Source organism: Dreissena polymorpha, chromosome 3 (genome assembly GCF_020536995.1).
Source record: "Dreissena polymorpha isolate Duluth1 chromosome 3, UMN_Dpol_1.0, whole genome shotgun sequence".
Classification (NCBI taxonomy): domain Eukaryota; kingdom Metazoa; phylum Mollusca; class Bivalvia; order Myida; family Dreissenidae; genus Dreissena; species Dreissena polymorpha.
In genome coordinates, this window is record NC_068357.1 from 93,808,099 (window position 1) to 93,829,184 (window position 21,086).

Consider the following 21,086-nt stretch of genomic DNA (forward strand, 5'->3'; position numbering starts at 1 on the left):
CAACACTCCAATGAGTGATTAAGCCGTGCGAGAACAACAGCCTGAGCACAGAAAATGTGTTTCGGATCATCAAGATTTAAGGCGCCTGAATCCACGAGAGCATGAAGGCACTGGTAGAAAGTAAACGTCTCTCCATAATCGTTCAATCCTTTGATTATGTACGGATTTTCCTTCAATTGCACTTCCTCGGCCATCACCGTTCGCAATGGTCATGAATCTCTTAATAAGGACATTTTCCACTCCTCCGTCAACCCGAATTCTGCTGGGGATTCCGGAGCTCCTGATCCCAAACGTGAAAGCCTCAAAGGCAACTCTAGCAGTATTGTATGGTGCAGCTTTCAGGTATGGTATCAGCCGGCTGTTCCCGTCGATGCCGCCGTGGATGTAAATACCATAGCTGAAAACATAGGAGAATAATCAATAAAAGATAAATATTTTGTTGTTTTCGCTAAGTATCAGCTGCATTGTTGTAAAAGTGGAAGCAATCCATTGACATAAACTTTTTTGTAGTCTGAAAATAAACAAAAGACTTTTAAATCAATATTTATTCTAGTTCCCATGACCTATTGTCATGAATTATAACTAACATTCTGAACTAGTGTTGAGTATTGGGCCAAAATTTGGCATCCTTGTGCATGTTGGGTGCTAAGATTCTCCATATATTTTATACCAAATAATCCTAATACAAATGTAGTTCAGCCGGATCTTTCCGCGGGTTAATAAAAAATGGCCAAATTGCGACAACGCAGTTTTTGATACTTATTTAATGCTTACTTTGCTGACAGAAATACCAATTCAGTAGCATACAGTGGCGGGCCGTCGTACCGCCGCTGGGCCATCGATAACACACTGCTGCGTGTTATCTTGAAACTTACCGCACTAATGAGTGATGGCTGTCTATATGTCACAGTGAGTTTGGCTCTGAGACGGAGTAGCGTCTCCTAGACACCACTTGAGCCCATCGTGTTGCAACGCCAACTGGGTCCAGTTCAGCTAGTATCGCACGAACTCTGTCTCTATTTACAACCATGGGTGGCTCTCGTGTTCGAAGATAAGCCCTTATCTCCTCTGAACCTATAACCATACACAATTACATCACAACCAGGATATCATAAAACATTCGAGTACGTCTCAAAGTCACATACCTTATTTTTACTATGTTTGTATGATGAAAAGTATGATACAAATTGTTTTAAAATTTTGCATCCGTTAAAATGTACTGATGCTGAACATGGATTTGTTTTCATATTTTTCCAAGAGTAATAACTGTACTTGAAAAGTCTCAAAATTAGTCAAATTTTACGCATCTCAGTGAACAATCGTCCTCGAAGACGTCTTCTACAAATGTTTGTCTGCAAGACGTCTTTCACACGTGCAGTTCTTTAAGTATGAATGATTTCTTTGAAATTTCGAGGGGTGTTCATTAAGTTCTGAGACAGGTGCCCGTATTGATAACTTGTTGTCAATAACTTAATAACTCAAATTGTAATCAATAGAATAAACATTCGGAAACATGTGTGTAAAATTTGGTGACATTTGTTCCAGAATTAATTCCAGCGCAAGTGTTTGTTTGGGGTATAGTCATACCCACTGGCCTATTTTGCAAAACGAACTGTGCATAAATTTTCTTTAATGATGGCAATGACTGCTCGTAAAAGTCGTTATTCGTGATCGATTGTGTTCAGGCTTGGTGCTAGAACACTATATCGGCCTTATGAGTATATCATTTCTATAAAGAAAGGTGCATTCTGCGATAAATATGCGGTATTAAAATATGTGAAATACCATCCAAACACGGCCGATAAATGATGCTAGATAATCTATAAAAAGGCTTTAAATAATCATTGTTTTCTGTTTTGATGTAGTATACACTATTTGGTTACATGTGTGAAAATATTGTCAATTTTGTTTGCTTTTCCAAGAATTTATAATAGTTCATGTGATAACGTGCATTGAAATTAAACCAAATTGTGCATTTATTCCGCCCATCTAGCATTTTCGATTTAGAATTACAGTCATATTACTTATTAAATTAAAAATAAATTATACTTTTGAAAAGGGAAAAGTGTTCAGAAGAGTTTAGTGTTCAGAAGAGTTACAGAACTTCAAAAAAATGTTCAATTTTGAGCAAAAACACTTTTTTTGCGCGATTTTTTTTCTGATTTTGAAAATCTCTAAAGTGTCCTCTAAAATGGCCCATTGCTCTATTATCAAAGTATCTATTTACACAAATTCATACACAGATGTTTACACGAAAGACTATTCTAACATATGGAAAAAAAATATAAAAAAATTCCATTGGATAAAAAAGTTATAATGTCAATATCAGAACTTTCTGAACCCCCATCGTACGTGCATTTTGAGACTTTATGTCAGCTTGCGTATGCTAATTTAGAATAAAATGTTTAGCAAAAAATATGTTATGTTGATTTAATTAAAAATATGTTCAGTATGTCATAAAATTTATATTAACACTCTTCTAGGTCGCTGTGGTGTAATGGATATGGCGTCTGCCTAGCGATCGGGAGGTCACGGGTTCGATCCCAACCGTGGGAGCGTTCTTTAGATCTCCCCCAAAGACACCAAGTACTGGTTCTAGACCCAAGAAACGGACTCGAGAGCGTTTATATAAGCCTAAGGCTTTCGATGCAATCGAGCTAAAACAAATAGGTTTACACTAACACTCTTCTAGTTATCAGATAATTAAACGCGGAAGTGTAACAATGAGCAAAGGGAATCACTGTAATGAATACAAACTTAATATTTTGTGTCAGAATGTATCGCAGTTTTGAACTAGAAATGGCAAGGCCGCGGCGGACGCTTATCCCCACGCCGCATGTTTTCAGTAATGCAATCCAGTTATTTCAAAGTCATGGATAGTTGAGAATGACCGTCATGTCATAAGAGATGTCAGTAACAATTTGAAGTAAACCATTGAATAAATGAATTTTTGGTGGGTGTGGCCTATGTGGGCTTCGCCTTGGGTTGGGTTATGGGGTCATGAATAGTTAAGAGTGACCGTGTTGTCATAAGAGATGTTCAATATAAATTTGAATTCAGCTGGTGCATAAATGAAGAAGTTATATTAAAACGCAATTTTGGGTGGGCGTGGCCTATGTGGGCGAGGCATCCCAGGGTTGGTAATGGGGCCATGCATAGTTGAGATTTACCGTATTGTCATAAGTGATGTTCAGTATCAATTTGTAGTCAATTGGTGATTAAAGGAAGAAGTAATGTTAAAACACAACTTTGGGTATACGTGGCCTATGTGGGCGGAGCTCCTGGGTGGGTTCCGGGGTCATGGATAGTTGAGAGTGACCCTGTTGTCATAAGAGACGTTCAGTATCAATTTGAAGTAAATCGGTGCAGTTAATGTAAAATAACCTAAAAAATGAGGGAACATCTCTGACCCCGCCCTATCCTAACCACCATAACTTTTGACCCAGGGGTCAGATCAAAATTCCAAAAAATAGTGCACTGTCGCACATACGCTCATAGCTACCACGTGCTTCTATTGCTAATAGTGTAGGAGGAGATAGTGGCCAGGACGGATGCACGCACGCACACACAGACGGCGGAGATAACCACATAATCCCCGCCGCTCCGATTCGGAGCGTCGGGATCATTATTAGTCAACTCAACTCAACTCATATTTTACTTAAGTCTCATCTTTGTTTTACAATGACATATATTTACAATTACAACATTTCACATAAAACATAGCCATTCATTCATTACAATTATAAGACACTATTAACAGTTTGAAATTATAAACATGTTGCCTAATAAAAGTTCACATAATATTCAAGGTCAAACTTTATCAAACTGGAGAAGAGCGATATGTGTCAAGCAATAAGGCTGCAATCGGGAACATAAATATAAAAGGCTTGTTCTACAGGACCCTAACAATGATCACTTTGATTTGCAATGAAGCAATACTGCTCGTGTAATAAGAGATCCTGCTAAACTTTAACTCGCTACATATATATTTCTTACAAAGACTGCGTTAAATGGCTCAGTAATTTTCCATTGTAGTTTTTCTTCCTTTTTTTAGACGATGCTTATGAGTGTCATTGCCACTCATCTCTTTCTATTTATTTCAATTTACCAAACATTAATAAATTAGTTAATTGTTGATTTGGTTAATCAGTTATTGATTTGAAATTATCCGCTGTAACTTGCAGTTTCTTTTATAATATTCAAGTGCAAGGTACCTACTAAACTGACCAGAATTTGGGTGATCCTTTATATAACTGGACATAACATCTCTCACTACATCATCAGATACATTATATGCTCTCCTAGGCTGCAGAATTCTATTTCGCCTCATGAATCTGAATAGAGTGCTCCTAAAAAGTAAAGAAATAACAAATAGACACATCTATATATGCTTGCAGACAAGTAATGTTCGTACTGTGTATTTTCATTTGTTCGATAGAAATAAAAATACTTTGCACTAAACATTAATTACATACATTAGACTACTTATATCAATACTGTCGGTTTAAAAAGTCTCTTGTTATTTCGTTTCATATAAGAGAAGGAATAATGGCAAATAATTGATATCCAAGGTAGCTTGATGAAACATACATTTCAATTTTACATTGCTGCTACATGTAATATATGTATTAATCTTCTCTTCTATCCAACACTCGGAGGAAATAAAGATATATAACAATTAAGTAGGAATAACGTGTCAATCAACACAAAATTCAAACCGTTTGAACATTTTGACTTACGCAGACTTGTATATTTAGCAGAAATTCATGTATTATACAACTAAGGAAGAAGATTATGGCATTATCGCCTCAGGCTGCAGACTGATACATTTTTTACAAGCAAATCTAAACTGGAAAGTGTCTAACTTGTGCATTTTGCTTCCGAGAAGACTATCCTCGGCGATTCTTTTCACTGTGAAGCCCCTATCCAGTAGAAGCTGCAATTGGTCTTGATCTATTTGGTAATTCGGTGGTCCCCGCGCACCAAGTCTTATCCGAAATCCGCCTAAGACGAAGAGATATAACATAAGTGTAGAGAGCATCTTTTTAGGTTGTGCAACACTTTACAAAGAAATTTGATTTGGTTAATCAGTTATTGATTTGAAATTATCCGCTGTAACTTGCAGTTTCTTTTATAATATTCAAGTGCAAGGTACCTACTAAACTGACCAGAATTTGGGTGATCCTTTATATAACTGGACATAACATCTCTCACTACATCATCAGATACATTATATGCTCTCCTAGGCTGCAGAATTCTATTTCGCCTCATGAATCTGAATAGAGTGCTCCTAAAAAGTAAAGAAATAACAAATAGACACATCTATATATGCTTGCAGACAAGTAATGTTCGTACTGTGTATTTTCATTTGTTCGATAGAAATAAAAATACTTTGCACTAAACATTAATTACATACATTAGACTACTTATATCAATACTGTCGGTTTAAAAAGTCTCTTGTTATTTCGTTTCATATAAGAGAAGGAATAATGGCAAATAATTGATATCCAAGGTAGCTTGATGAAACATACATTTCAATTTTACATTGCTGCTACATGTAATATATGTATTAATCTTCTCTTCTATCCAACACTCGGAGGAAATAAAGATATATAACAATTAAGTAGGAATAACGTGTCAATCAACACAAAATTCAAACCGTTTGAACATTTTGACTTACGCAGACTTGTATATTTAGCAGAAATTCATGTATTATACAACTAAGGAAGAAGATTATGGCATTATCGCCTCAGGCTGCAGACTGATACATTTTTTACAAGCAAATCTAAACTGGAAAGTGTCTAACTTGTGCATTTTGCTTCCGAGAAGACTATCCTCGGCGATTCTTTTCACTGTGAAGCCCCTATCCAGTAGAAGCTGCAATTGGTCTTGATCTATTTGGTAATTCGGTGGTCCCCGCGCACCAAGTCTTATCCGAAATCCGCCTAAGACGAAGAGATATAACATAAGTGTAGAGAGCATCTTTTTAGGTTGTGCAACACTTTACAGTATAATATATTTCTCCATTAAAAAATTAAAATACAATGGAAATATAAACTGGAAAATTGGGAAAACATGATTAAAAAGCGACCTGTGCCAACAGTTGGATAGTAATTGAGAGTCTCGTTACAAAACAAGAGCTGTAAGAGGACAGCGCGCTCGACTATTCCAGTGCTTGACAGTATAACCTAGGTTCTCATGAGAACCAAGGTTTATGAAATCCCAAGAAACCAGGTTTCTCATCAGAACCTAGGTTCTCATGAGAACCTAGGTTCTCATGAGAACCTAGGTTTTCATGAGAACCTAGGTTCTCATTTGAAAACCTTGGTTTACGCTTGAGAACCTAGGTTCTCATGAGAAACTAGGTTTTTCATGAGAACCTAGGTTCTCATAGACACATAGAACTTAGGTTCTCATGAAAACCTAGGTTCTCGTGAGAACCTAGGTTTTCATTCTGAGAACTTAAGTTCTCGTTTGGTATCCTAGGTTTTCAAAAGAACCTAGGTTCTCATTTGAAAACCTAGGTTCTCATGAGAACCTAGGTTCTCATGAGAAACCTAGTATCTTGGGATTATGCGTCGAACCGCTTGCCATATACTTATACTATGAAAACTTTTATGCAAGCATAGGGACCCGGCACAAAAAAACTCATATATGATATACAATATATAGACGGTTGCAAGCACAACGGAAATCATAGCTGAAAAAATATTATAGCACAGTGGAGTATTTTGTATTGCCGAATTTTAGTTTAGGCTTTGAAATAATGCTTTTAAAACTTATAAACTAATTAGAATCACGGAAGTTAGGACGAAAATGAATTATTGCTCCAATGTTTAGCTATTCATTTTGACTTGAATAGTTCTGTTTTGATGTGGTCATGTGCTGTTTTGGGTGAAGGAGAAAAATACCCGGAAGAAACCCCACCTTTTTGTTATGGCGACCACCAACCAAACTCGCGTGCTCAAGTAAGTGGGCATTGACCTGAGTAACCGAGGAGAGAATCGTGTGTACAAAGCACAGCGGACTATAAATGTTTCAATGAAAAAATGTAAGGATATAAAAATTGTTCATATCATTGTTGGAAGCAATTAAGGTTCTCTGCTGACTTTATGCGGTAACACTGGCGTTAATCTTTCCATATGTGTGTGCTGGACAAGGAATTGTTTGTTATTAAAAGTAATGCACGTCTCTAACGTCCATCGAATGATTCATTTGCCTTAGCTGCGGTCCGCTTGATATTCAAACGCTCGCTTGATCTGCGGTGATTAAATGTTAATTTCCAGTTAGAATCTACAATTAGTGCGCACACCGCCATGATTCAGGCCACGCTTCATTTTCATTTCTTTATCTCAGAACTCATTTAACTGTGTATAGTCAACACAATATCAACTTGCGATTCCAATTCGCTCAATGCTGTTACTAATTTGCGATTGACATGTAAAGACGGCCGGCCGAAAGTACTGACACATAAATGTGCATCGATTTGCTTGTGCACTCAAAACAAGCCTGCTTCTGGCGTTTTACTGGCTCGCAGAGTTAGGCGCTTTTTCGACAAAAATAGCCAGTGGTTTGATTATAAAGAAATACTTTTGGAGATTAATAATCCCGATTTGTCTGGTTCTCCGCTTTATAAGAATTGCATATTACAAATTGCTATGTCTTTTTCCAGATTACTTGAGTGAACACTTTGTTTCCCAAGATTCTATGCATAATTACAGCACTAGGCTTAGTAAAAAGGGTGGGTATTGTTTACCCAAGGTCAAATGTCATGGTTCCAAATCCTTTTCTTTTAACAGCATTAAACTCTGGAACTCTTTACCTGAGTCACTCACAGAGGTCAACAGGTTAGAAGGCTTTAAGGTTGCCATTAAAAGTCATTTAATGAATAATATTTAATTTTTTTATATATGTGTATCTTTTCACTTTTAATAAGCAGATATTAACTTCGTCTCAGGTTTTCATTTTTAATAGTTATTAGTTCATACTTCATAACATACATTTTAGCAATATATTTAATTTAGATAATTCTTGATACCTCATATCATCAAATTACAACTGTCAAAATATCTATGTGTTGCAATAATTGATAACATTATCAATTGATCTTAGTTTCCAGCTCCTGTCATATTTTCTGAGCACTACTGTGATAATTAGTTTGATCTCTTTTGAACGGTGATATATATTTTTTATTTCATTAAAGGGATCTTTTCACGCTTTGGTAAATTGACAAAATTGAAAAAAGTTGTTTCATATTCGCAAATTTTCGTTTTAGTTATGATATTTGTGAGGAAACAGTAATACTGAACATTTACCATGGTCTAATATAGCCATTATATGCATCTTTTGACGGTTTTAAAACCTACAAATTATAAAGCGTTGCAACGCGAAACGATTGAATAATTTGGAGAGTTCTGTTTTTGTCGCTAAATTTTGTGAAACTACGAAGATTGCTTATATAAGGTATAAAATACGTCACATGTGTGTACTCGGCGGAATAGCTCAGTAGGCTAAAGCGTTTTTACTTCAGGACTCTGGCAGGACTCCAGGGGTCACTGGTTCGAAACCTGGTCCGGGCAATGTTCTTTTCCTTTTTTTAAATATATTCTTGATTTTTTACTGGAGCTTTTACGATCCAATGTTTACATTTATCGATATAAAGCATTTAATGAATAAGTTAAAAAATGCCAAAATCTGTGAAAAGGCCCCTTTAAATAATTATTTTATAATGAACATAGTTATGTTTAAGGTCAACATAGTTATGTTTAAGGTCTGCCTCTTTTTGTCATGCCACCAATAATAAGGATCACAATGGAAATAAGGGCTTGCTCTTTTTTGTGTTATCCTTGGTTTGGTGAGCATGTCATAGTTTATTGTACATGATATAGTTTTTAATAATTGCTTATTATTTTATTCTATGTTCTGTTGTGAACTGTGTATATGCTTTCTATGCCGAAATAAATCTATCTATCTATCTATGTCGCATTCGATTAGCGTCAAGTTGCGTCAGGCCTTTCAACATGTTTATTGCTTGCGTCTTGTTGATTAGCTAGTGTAATTACTAGTGTCATGCTAATGTAATTACTATTGTAAAGTTGTATTAACGATACAGGTATATAAACGTCTATAAAGAGATTACACGCAAGAGAATATTTGATTCACAATTATAAAGAAACGACAGATGCAATGGTGTTTCTAGTATCTGTACAACCAAGTGATGCAATGAAGCACACAATCGCACGGAAGTTGCATTATTTTGGCAACACATCGCATAATGCAACATGCATTTGTCGAATACCAAAATGCAATCGAAATTTGTCAACATTTAGTTGTCATAAGCAACATAAATTGCCATTTAGCAATATGAAATTGTCATTTACCAATATGAATGGACTGGCAGACATTCCCTTCCGCATGTATTTGGCATGTATCATCGTTTATTAACCCTTTTCCCCATAAGAAGCAATGAACATGGCTTTTGCAACCAGCATAAAACCAGAACAGCCTGCGAATAACTCGCTGTCTTTTCAGGTTTTATGCTGTTTGCTGCTCATCTGTATCTAAGGGTTGGAAATGAAGCCTTTAAAACTTGAATCTTGTAAGGAAGTTCTTTAATAAAAATATAATTTTCTAAGGGATAACACATGCATCAACTAAATTACGTTTCTAAGTGGTAAAGGGTTCAAACTTTATTACGCTTGTGCAAACCATTCCTCTGGGTTCGTTATATGCCACGTGCAATTGGGATAAATTTGTATTGACTTTATCAATCTTCTACTTCTCAACAAAAACGGATAGACGTGTAATATTTGGCATGTACTAGACTATAGCTAACCTCTACTAAGTTTTCTAAAAAAAATCATGCTACTATGGATATAATTAGTCATGCACAGGGTAAGTTAAATATTCTATATTGACTAATATAGCATTAAAAACAATAAAGAAACTTCTCTGAAACAACAAAGCTTTTTTTCTAAAACAAAGAGATCAAATCATGCCATTTTGGTTAAATTTCCATGGCCATGGCGGTGATGGTTGAATTTTAATGTTTCATAGAGACTTCAATATCAGTATATCTCCTTAACGTCTTCTTCCACAAGACCCAACGCTTTGATATTTGGTATTTTACATCAGGTAGTGGTGCTTTGCAAAGATTTATCAAATCATTCCCATGGGTTCTAATCTAGCTAAGCCTCGTCGGTAAGATAATGTGTATAAATTAAAAAATCCAAATAACTTTTTAAAAAATCCCTGAAATCACTAGACAAAACAAAATATTTGGTATAAAACTTTTACTGTATAGTTGTCTTTACCAAGTTCATTCAAACCATGTTAATGGATTCTCAAATGCCCATGCCTGCATGGTAGGTTGCATGATTGATATAGACTTAAATAGCAGAATATCTTATATATTATCTCAAAACCCTAACTAAGGTGAGTGAACAAGTACCAAAACAGCCTCCTCTTGTGATGACGTATGTTTTCAATAAACATGTATATTCCAACACATATCTGTCAGAGACAAATCTCACATATTGAAAAATTTCAGCTATCAAATGTATGTTTAACAGCTTTATCGTAAAATGCGGCAACAGCGATTGCCTTACCAGGAAACGGTCCATCCATCAAGATAGAAGGATAAGCGGATAATAAATCTGACATGTAGGCCAAACGTTTGGCATTACAGTTGGATGTAGAGATATCGTTTTCCTCACGAGTATTTTTCTTAGATAAGCGTTTCAAACTATTTTTACAATCGAAAGATCTAGTTTGTTCAGAATTACTGTGAAATAGAAATAAGACGGCGGTATAGTCGGTCTAATGCGCTTTTCTAAAATTGTGTCTTGTTCTGATAAAACTGGGCTTAATTCATGTGCGTAAAGTGTCGTCCCAGATAAGCCTGTGCAGTCCGCACAGGCTAATCAGTGACGACACTTTCCGCTTTTATGGTATTTTTAGTTTCAAGGAAGTCCCTCCTTACCGAAAATCAAGTTTAAGCGGAAAGTGTCGTCCCTGATTAGCCTGTGCGGACTGCACAGGCTTATCTGGGACGACACTTTACGCACATGAATTAATCCCAGTTTTCTCAATTAAACATATTGGGGGACATTTATCTGGAAGCTACCTGAAGGCCATATTTCTCGTAACACATATTATGTTACTATGTTATTATATAACATGTTAAAATTCAAACTAACATGAGATACGAAATAAAATGGCAATGTGTATTTTGTCATTTTGCTAATATTTTCTTCATTTCTGCTGCCTTAATCGTCACAATAATTAACATAGTGGACAAATTACACAAATAAGACATTTACATAACATTAGCACATTTATTTGTTGTTTTGCACGTAAAACCATGAGTAAACCGTAATAAATAAACAAGAAATATCTTTAAAAAAGATATACGGCGTTGATTGTGGTCGATGTTTATGAACGATCAAAAGTTATCTCTATGAGATAAAAAGTAGCGGATGCTTTTTTTCTGCGCAGTTCTTAGCTACATCATAAGCAAATCAATTACGGGGTGTTGCGCCAGATTTCGTGGCTTATTTTGCTTTATGTGATATTATTACTCAGATATCTATATTTACAGAATAGAAAAACACAAGAAATATGAAAATAAACGAGTGCATATAGGTCAGCCGGCAATACTCGAATCTTATTTAATTGCATAATTATAGTATAGCGAATTATTGTGCTCATGCTTAATAAACTGGTCTAAATGGATAAATATTTCTAATTAATTGTATCAAAATTGGTCCTTATCATGCAAATGTTGAAACCATATTAAAAATCGATGATTGACATACCACAATAATATCGCCGAATATCTTTATTTAGTATCTTTCTGATCAAAACAGACTTCAAGTGCACAAAGTTTACGAGACGGCGTTTATATAAAGATTTCTGCAACTGACCTTGATACCTTGATACCTTGCGGATTGGAATGCAATGCATTACAGTCACTACGTTATTGTCAGTAAGACCGGTGTAACACAATGATCGCAACCCCTTCTGCGAACTCCGGTGATGAACTGTATATAAACTCTGACTTTCACAAATGGCCGCGAATTGACCCGAAACCTTGCGGGTTGAAATGCAATGCAAGTAAGTACTAAATATGACAACATAGCCTTTAGTATAAACGCTTTTGCGCTGGTAATTCTCTGAAAATAAAAGGTGAACGCACAAACTGTATTTATGTCGAAAATTGATTGTAAAACTGTTCTATCTATTGAGCCTTTTCATTAGAGATACAATTGTTTCATGCAGTAAAACAGTGTTACAAAGACGCGGATATGTTTCCAATGTTCTGGTAGTATACTCAAATCAGCCAATGGAATAAATGAAGTGTATTCATTCGTACCTAGCCGCGGGAAATTTTATTTGAGTATTATTGGACACTTACAAAGGTCAAGTCAGGGTGAAAAGCTGGCTTAATACAGCTTACGCCGAAAAAATATGTGTTTAAAAAACCAACATAACTGCATATGCTACCAGCAGGTTTCTCTTCGTTTTGTGCGGCTGAAGTTTCCCTTTGTTTATATTTGAATGTTAGCTCTGTTTATGTATTGTCCGAGGTGGTAAAGAAAAGGTCATAGACCGGGCAGACTCGTGTGTAGCGAAGAAAATAACAAACACGATCTTGTTTATTCAAAAAGGGCAACATGTCTCTTTTAAACCATTATTCACCTCAGATGTAGCCATCTTACAGTTGTGTCTGTACCACGTATAGGTAGAACGATAGTAAATAATTATTTAACGCTGATTAAAAACGAATAACGCTAATGAATATATAAATATGCTTTTTGAGTTGTTTGTTAAATATTTTAGAGCAATTATTTACCTTTATACTTCCATCAAAAGAAAAATGTGACTTAAATATTGAAAATCTGTCTAAATTTTATACTAGGATATTGAACATTACAATATAATAGTTACTTCTTTAGCAAAAAGTTATTTTTCGTTTTTACTACATTACTTTCCTTCCTCAATACATACAATGTAACCGATTCGGGCTTGCATAATATTTGCACTTGATAAACGAAAATAATTGTCCGCAAATGTTAACATATTTTCTATAAAAATGAACAACACTTATTTAAGACGTATAAATATAAATACTAATACAACGTGTATCATTATTAATGATATACATAGTATGGTACAGGAGGCGCTCCTTGTTTTAGTTTTAAAGGGACCTTTTCACGTTTTGTTAAATTGACAAAATAGAAAAAAATATTGTCAGATTCGCAAATTTTCGTCGTAGTTTTGGTATTTGCGAGGAAAAAGTAATACTGAATATTTACCAATGCTCTAGAATATCCATTACATGCATCTGTTGACGATTTAAAAACCGGAAAATTATCAAGCGTTACTTAAGCGACACGATTGAACAATTAGGAGAGTTCTGTTGTTATCGTTATATTTGGAAAAACACCGCGGATTGCTTTAATGAAAAACGTAAATGCATGCAAATATCTTTGAAAAGGTCCCTTTAATTATAATATATACACGCACAGAAAGGACAACTGAACATTTGAGTACAGCAAAGTGATAAAATTATGCTTCCTTTTTTGTTATTTAGTAGGTTTATAAAAATTGTGAAATATCTACGAACTACTTTTTGAAAGCAACCTTTACAATGCACAATATACGATGATGGGAGATAAGTTCCAAATGTTCACGTTTGATTTTCTTCACGCTTAATATTTAGCCTTGATGAAAAATATGATAAATTGGTCACAGATAATACAAAATCTAATGTTTTTGGAGTAATCTAAATAAGTAACAGTTCGAAGGACACAAAACCACAACAAATTAATATTTAGTATTTAACGCGCTAACCACTCGGCTATTCTGAATGCATTACTTTGTTGAGTGTTTTGATACTATATAAATGATACACTCACTTAAAACACATCTCGTGATTTTATGATTACACTGATGAGTTTCATTTTCATTTATTTTTCGTAATGAGCTTTTATTTTGCTTGCAGAAAACCCCCAAATGTTTAGCTGTAATGCCATGAAACAATTTATTATATAATAAAAATAATAATACTACCAGCCTAATAATAATAAGAAGAAGAATTTCTAAATAAACAATAACGATTGAAACATAACTACGTAAACAAACACGGATGTCATTGCACAAAGTCCATTATGCATCATGTCTTTATGAAGGTCCTCTATAAACGACATTTGCTGTGCTGCATAGTGTTTTCTGATGATTTTATCCTCGAAGGGCAATTTAAGAATCAAGTAATCTCCTGAAATTGTATCGTATTGTCGCCACACCGGTAATGTATGATGGTTGGAAATTTTCATTTTGTTGGGGTTCCTGGAAACAGATACATATCCATATCAACATTTTGAAAAGCCATTCAAAAACGTGTTTATGTTGTATTTAACATTGCAAACAATTCACAATGCTCGTTGCAACTTCATAAATATTGCGCTTATAACGTAAGTCCATTAATTATTACCAATAATGCAAATTACTCGAAATGCACCATGTCAATTTATAACGTAAATACATGACCTAATAATGAAAACTGGTTTCGACATATAATTTTCTTATAATGCGTGGAGCATTTTCTTTACAGGTGTTCTTTTTTAATGATAATGACTGCTCATTGCGAATTGATTTAAAATGAACGCCGGACGGTGAATTACCACACACAGACATATTATCAGAAATGCTCAAAAGGCGGACATACATCAAACAGAGTATTTTCAAAACGACACAAATACAAACCCATATTTAGCAAAGTTGGTCCAAAGTTGCATGACTATTGAGGACATTTCAATATCTTCATGTGACGGTATAAGAGGATTGTCTGCAGAATAGTCAGCCGTATATTTTGTCTTTATGTGTTCCGTGAAGCCAAACACGAACGGCAACTCATACGCATGTGTTACTCCTTCCAGCATACTGAGTTGACTCGTAAATGAAGGCACTTGATCAAATACATAGAGATAATTGTTACCAGATCGATTTCTTGTATTCAGTGAGTTATGAATGACAGATGCTAATACAGCAGGATACGCAAAAAATAAGTCCGTTGGAAATTCTGTAACAGTGGCAATCGGGATTAAATCCGCGGAACTATTTTTCCAATATTGCTGAACAACTGTATTCATAATGTGTTCTGGTGATTTTCGTTTATAGACATACAGCAGTTCTTTTGAAACATACTCCTTAAATTCTTCAAGTGTCCATGTACTCATGTTGTTGAAAGAAAGTACAAAATTGGCGCCGTCCTTGCTTGTCATGCCGTTCATAAAATCTAGTTCTGAAAATAACGAAAGCCCCTCATTTGTGGCGTTGTTCGATTCATAGTCTAATAACAACGGATAATCGAATATAAAGTCTCCGTCAATCGTTGGGAAAAATAAGTAATCTTTTTCTTCCAAAATGATAGCTTCATATGCTTTTTCAAGTTCACTAGTTGTACGCTGCCGAAGACAATCCATTACATCTTTATACCCCCCGTCTAGGCACCCACTAATTATTGAAAACTTTTCAAAATACCGCGCCGGGCTTTTTGTTAAAGCCCATGTTGCGAAACATGTGCCGCTCTGTGCGATAACTCTGTGAACAAGTCCCCTGTTTCCTGGGAACATCGCCTGGTAGGTAACAGCGGCGCCACCGGCTGAATTGCCAAACAACGTCACTCTCGTGTTATCTCCACCAAAGTACTCGATGTAGCTATTAACCCATTTAATAGCAAAGTGCATATCCCACAAACCATAGTTTCCATCATGTTTCTGACCTGACGATAGAAACCCCAAAACGCCAAGTCGATAATTTATGGTGACAACGATGACGTCATTGAATGCGCTGAGGACATCGCCGGCGTAAACATCGGCACCGCCTACACCGAAGCTACCACCGTGAATGTAAATCATGACAGGGTATTTACCACCAGCAGTTACTCCTCTGCCAGGGCAATATATGTTTAAATACAGACAGTCCTCACTTTGGTCGAATTCCGCCGTGTACTTAAAAGGTTGTACCGGCGTTTGTGTACAATGCGAGCGATGGTATGTCGCATTGTAAACAACATCCTTTTTGAACTCCGTTGGTTCCGGCCGACGGAATCTCAATAGTCCGACTGGAGATTTGGCGTATGCTATGCCTTTGAACGCAGTATAGTATTCAATCGATCGATTGAAAGTTGTAGTCTCAGAAAGGCCGACATATGTTCCAATCGGAGTTTTCACTGACGATACCATCCTTTCATTTTGCGACCGTGCAACGATATTTGGCACCACTAGTAACAGTATTATAAAACAATGGAATAAGTTAAATGCAATAACATCGCCTGATTTTGTCATTGTGATCGATACCAAATCCACAGAGAAGCTATTTAAACACAAAAATAGCTTGTGTAAGTCCCTCGTTTTCTCTTGTATTACGTAAAAGCAATGTTAGTTCCCGAAATAAAGTGAACACACACGAATAAAATACGCTCCATAAATATATGCATGAGAAGACTCTGCGAAAAGAACTTCGCGCCAATGCTAATAAGATCAGTGTGCTTGCAGCAAGTAATAGACAAGTCGATCTTATGAGTAAACTACGGTGTGCCGTTAGGCCCCTCGCGATTTCGGACTTTCAATCTTTTGATAAAAATGCGACTTATTATGACTGTTCGCGTAATTAGCATTTTAATATTGAATCGTAATCGCAACAATTTTTGTATTGAATAAACGTAACCTGTGTCGTTTCCATATAGATAATAGCGACTATACTGAGTGCATTCAAAGTAGTGATGTGTTGTCGTTTCATAAAGTCCACAGAAACATAAAGGGGATAAAGTAATGTCGCATCAGAATAGATGTTTTAAGGTGTTTCACTTTGTGTTTACGCACATGTGTAACATTTAAGAACGTCTTTCTCATATGAAAATAAAGGAGTTGGAATCGGTCGATCTAAGCTAATTAGCCTTTTTGAATCATATCAAGGGGAGCATGAGTATAGGCGAGGTTACCAGGTTTAAGTGAGGTTAGTTGGAACTTACTTCCAAGATGGCGTCGTTTTTGTGTTTATCGTGAAGGAGTTGCGGATATTTCACCCGGTAAGCAACTTTGTATTTATATTTATTATAAATGAATGCGCCCTTTCGGCTCTACGGCGTTTCCCTCGTTTTTTTGTTTCAAGATTGAAGACGTCGGGATAAAAAAATATTGTAGGGAAACCGTCTACAAATCTGTTGTATGCGTACGTAACGTTCTAGAAATTTCATGCAAATGTCTTATTGCTAAACGTGTGCAGTTTCGTTTGACAACCTGGAACAAACTAGTATCATACAAACAAATGTTACTGTGTCTGTATGTCAGCGATAATGTCATTTATATACACTAAAAACATGAAAGGACCAAAATAGATGACGTTTTGTTAAGGATCAGAAATATAATAAGACAAAAACGATAATAAATTTCTTCGAATGCAATCTTGTTGTGGTTTGTATGAAACACCTGTGTGCCACACCTTATCAAATTCTATCAACAGATGCAACTCTGAGTTAAATGCCATAGCCTGTGGCTCTGAACGTGTAAAATTATTTATTTGTAAGCTGATTAACATGTTTAAATTCAAATCCTCACCAGGCAAGAATCCAGATTGAGTGGGTGCAACAATGGCATTTCACGAAGACATTTACAAAAAGTGTAATGTAATATTCTCTAAAAGGCATTCAAACAAGTAATAAGCAGTTATATTCGTCGATAATTGGACGCTACCGGTAATCATCTTTTTTTAAATTATGCACATATTTGCAATTTTCTAACTATAAGGCCATGTCCTTTGCAAGTATTAAGACAAGAGTTAAACAAACCACAAAATTGGTAGCTTATTTGATGTATTGCATCTTTGGTAATTATATTTCTAGATATAGAATAGACTAAAGACTGTTTGCGTTTTCATATTGAATATATTGAAGATCGTGGTTTGTGTCACCAATTAAAAGCTGGCTTGTAAAATACCGGTTAAGCATGTCAGCTTTGCTTTTTTCATCAAATAGAACGTTATTGGTTTGATCATAAAAAGAGGTGGAATGAAGTTATATATGTATTTGTAAGAATGAATAAGTGGTCGGAGTGTTTTCTTAAGGACAAAAGTCGGATCACTATAGTTTATGTTCATTATTATTCACATACTCGATTTTCGAATACCTTAAACGACGGAAATTCGACCAGGGCATATCAATATTTTTTGTTATCGTTTCGGTGTGGTATAAACGTTTCCAAAGTCGAATTGTTTTCTTTAAGTTATTGTTTATCCATGGAAGATCACGATAACGTTTACAAACGTTGTTGTTCGGAATACATGCCTTTGCATAGTACAATATTGTAAAGTGTACATATAAACATGTTTTTGCATTTTAGAAGATATGAGTATCTTAGGTAATTTGTCGAAGTGTTGAGTAATCTCCTGTGCCATTACACCAGATATGTCGATATTTCTTGCAAATAGCTTTTGTATGTAAATTTTAATGTAACAAAAGCACGACAATTACCAAACCGTTTGATCTAGAAAGGGTTCACCTATTCCAGAAAGTAACAATATTCCGATTCCTTACAAAGATTAAGTCAGTTATGGAAGATGTTTATTCGGTATAGTTTGTCGGATTGTTAATAAGTAGGGTTAATTCATATTGTTAAAATAAATAAATTTTCATTCCTTACAACTTTTCAGCAAGAGCATTTTGATAAGCATTTCTGATGTGCACATTTTAATATTATATTTATTAGATTTGACGAAGACACAAACATCCCACCTCCAAATGTTTGGACACAAACAAAGGGTCTGTCGCCGACCAAACATGTCATAAAACTTAGGTCTATCTGTTATTTGCATAATCCAAATTCCCGTTACAAGATGTAATATGCACAACTTTTACCTTTGACATCTACATTGGCGTTGACCTTTAAAAACAACTGTCGCACGCGACACGCTGTGTTGTTTTCATATTACGTAAGAAGTATGTAATTAAATATTATTGGAAGAACACAAACATGATCAAGTGGTATGATGTGTTTTCCAATGATGAGTGTTAATTATAACATACTCGCACGGTGTTAAATCTTCGATCATTATAAAAGTTAAATTGTAAAAATGCAAACAATATAACGTACACAAATTTAATACTTTAATAATTATGAATATGAAAGCAAAAGAGCAAACTTTATATGCACGTACAAACATATGAATGCCACCGTGCTGAGACAATTTGATGTTAAACTATCTATTTCTATTTTTGACATTGTTGACACTATTTTCCATTACCTATCCATTTAATCCGCGAATTATACAATTAACAAATAGTACATCAAGTATGAATTTTCTGTTTCTAATTTGGCTTGCTGTATATGAACAAGCCGTATTTGTGCATTATTCAAGTTACTTAAATACTTAAAAACAACGAATATTTCGTAATGTAAAGTAACCCCCCCCCCCCCCCAAAAAAAAAATCAAAAAAAAATCGGTGTTCCATAATTAAAGCAATAGCCAAACTTTCAACGCTAGATGTGATATGGTAACATAGATTTATCGAGATACAAAATGCTCGTTTTTATTTTTGTGCGACAATATATTCCATGTTGGTTTTCCGCCACGATAAACGAATGTTTACGAGCGAACGCGAGACTGGCTGCGGGGAGCGTCGGAAGATCGACGTATTCATGCGAACTCCTATGGCGTACTATTTGGATCGAGTCTATTTAGCCTTCTAGGTAAACATTAATTTGTACTTCGAAGTACATAGTGTACTTCGAAGTACAAATCGCCCCATTGGTGCAAAAACGTACCACGTGACATTGAAATTAGAAGGCACATTACACTTTTTGCACCAATGGGGTTAAATATGAAATACACTTCGAAGTATATATTTTGACCCCGAAATACAATTTGTTTTTCGACATACATGTGTGTACTTCGACGTACAAATTTTCTGAACAGCCAATCAAAACACTCGTCTCTTGAGCCGCTTTTCCTCCTTCAGATTTATTCATAATTAATGTTTAAAATCTCTTTGTTAATTGAGCACAAAATGAATAAAAATATCAAAATTGAAATGCAAACCTTAACCATTGGGCCTGACGGCGAGGCCGACGTGAGTAGAATAGCTAGAATGCATGAAAATATGTAATAATATTTCAATTTTCAATTTTAATTCCATCGGTGAAGTGTAATTTTGTTAGTACACATCAGAAGATTGGCATCCTTTCATCAATCATGTGGTATTAATTGCAGTTTGTTGTGTTTCAATACAAAAGTAAGATTTTCATGCATTCATGCATCTTTTATGCATCATTTAGCAGTTAAATATAACTCTTACCGTTATATATAACTGTCAATTAAATCTAGCTGATACTGATACTTGTTAAAACTCATCGACGAATTGGTTTAAGCGTAAAAAAAACTCATCTTAAACAAACCAAATTACTTTCACAATCATTAAAACCAGTGAGTCTTTACAGAGTTAATACCAGAGAAATACAGAACATATACTAGAGTGGACCACAGGTGTTTAGCGTGTGGCTAGGATATTAATGAGTGAAAACATCATTTTGAAAGATAAATAATCATATTATAACGAACAAACAACTTTTCTGAAAAATAAAATTTCACTATCAAATATATATATATATATATATATATATATATATATATATATATATATATATATATATATATATATATATATATATATATATATATATATATATATATATAAAGGTATCCAACTCCAAATCACCCGAAAACAGGGTGCATCGCTTTAAACAGCCAGAACTTCATCAATTGTGCAGCGATTTTCACGATCTCGGTCTTATTCTAGGCAGAAATGCATTTCCTTTCTGGAAATGTACATGTCTTGCAATATGTTTACAAACGCTGGGACAACATTTAAAAAATAACACGATACAAAACTCGCGTAACCTACTTGACATCGATCAGAAAGGATTACTGAATGAAATATTCACGGAGTAAAGGGCATTTTCCCTGCAAAGTTCACGGACCTCGATACTATAAGTCAATAAAACGTATGAAAAAACATTTTACAGTGCTTG

General features: G+C 35.1%; 2 protein-coding genes across 2 annotated transcripts; both read right to left on the bottom strand.

The window, feature by feature from the left end:
• Positions 1–829: 829 nt before the first annotated feature.
• Positions 830–5,041, bottom strand: LOC127872410 (uncharacterized). Its single transcript, XM_052415741.1, has 3 exons — positions 4,866–5,041; positions 4,228–4,349; positions 830–1,074 (listed from the first exon to the last, which is right to left on the bottom strand). The coding sequence occupies exons 1-3, from the start codon at positions 5,039–5,041 to the stop codon at positions 905–907; spliced, it is 468 nt and encodes a 155-aa protein (XP_052271701.1). The 3' UTR covers positions 830–904.
• An 8,968-nt stretch (positions 5,042–14,009) lies between these two features.
• Positions 14,010–16,271, bottom strand: LOC127872411 (acetylcholinesterase-like). Its single transcript, XM_052415742.1, has 2 exons — positions 14,767–16,271; positions 14,010–14,349 (listed from the first exon to the last, which is right to left on the bottom strand). Exons 1-2 carry the CDS (start codon positions 16,245–16,247, stop codon positions 14,103–14,105), a joined length of 1,728 nt encoding a protein of 575 aa, XP_052271702.1. The 5' UTR covers positions 16,248–16,271; the 3' UTR covers positions 14,010–14,102.
• Between the last annotated feature and the right edge of the window lie 4,815 nt (positions 16,272–21,086).

What these genes read in the sequence shown, in the direction of transcription:
- LOC127872410 (XM_052415741.1), bottom strand. Translation starts at nt 5,041, where the DNA reads ATGCTCTCTACACTTATGTTATATCTCTTCGTCTTAGGCGGATTTCGG. An exon ending in CTCGGAAGCAAAATGCACAA is followed by an intron (nt 4,350 to 4,865) that starts GTTAGACACTTT and finishes TTTACTTTTTAG; the next exon opens with GAGCACTCTATTCAGATTCA. An exon ending in AAAGGATCACCCAAATTCTG is followed by an intron (nt 1,075 to 4,227) that starts GTCAGTTTAGTA and finishes GTATGGTTATAG; the next exon opens with GTTCAGAGGAGATAAGGGCT.
- LOC127872411 (XM_052415742.1), bottom strand. Translation starts at nt 16,247, where the DNA reads ATGGTATCGTCAGTGAAAACTCCGATTGGAACATATGTCGGCCTTTCT. An exon ending in ACCAACTTTGCTAAATATGG is followed by an intron (nt 14,350 to 14,766) that starts GTTTGTATTTGT and finishes ATCTGTTTCCAG; the next exon opens with GAACCCCAACAAAATGAAAA.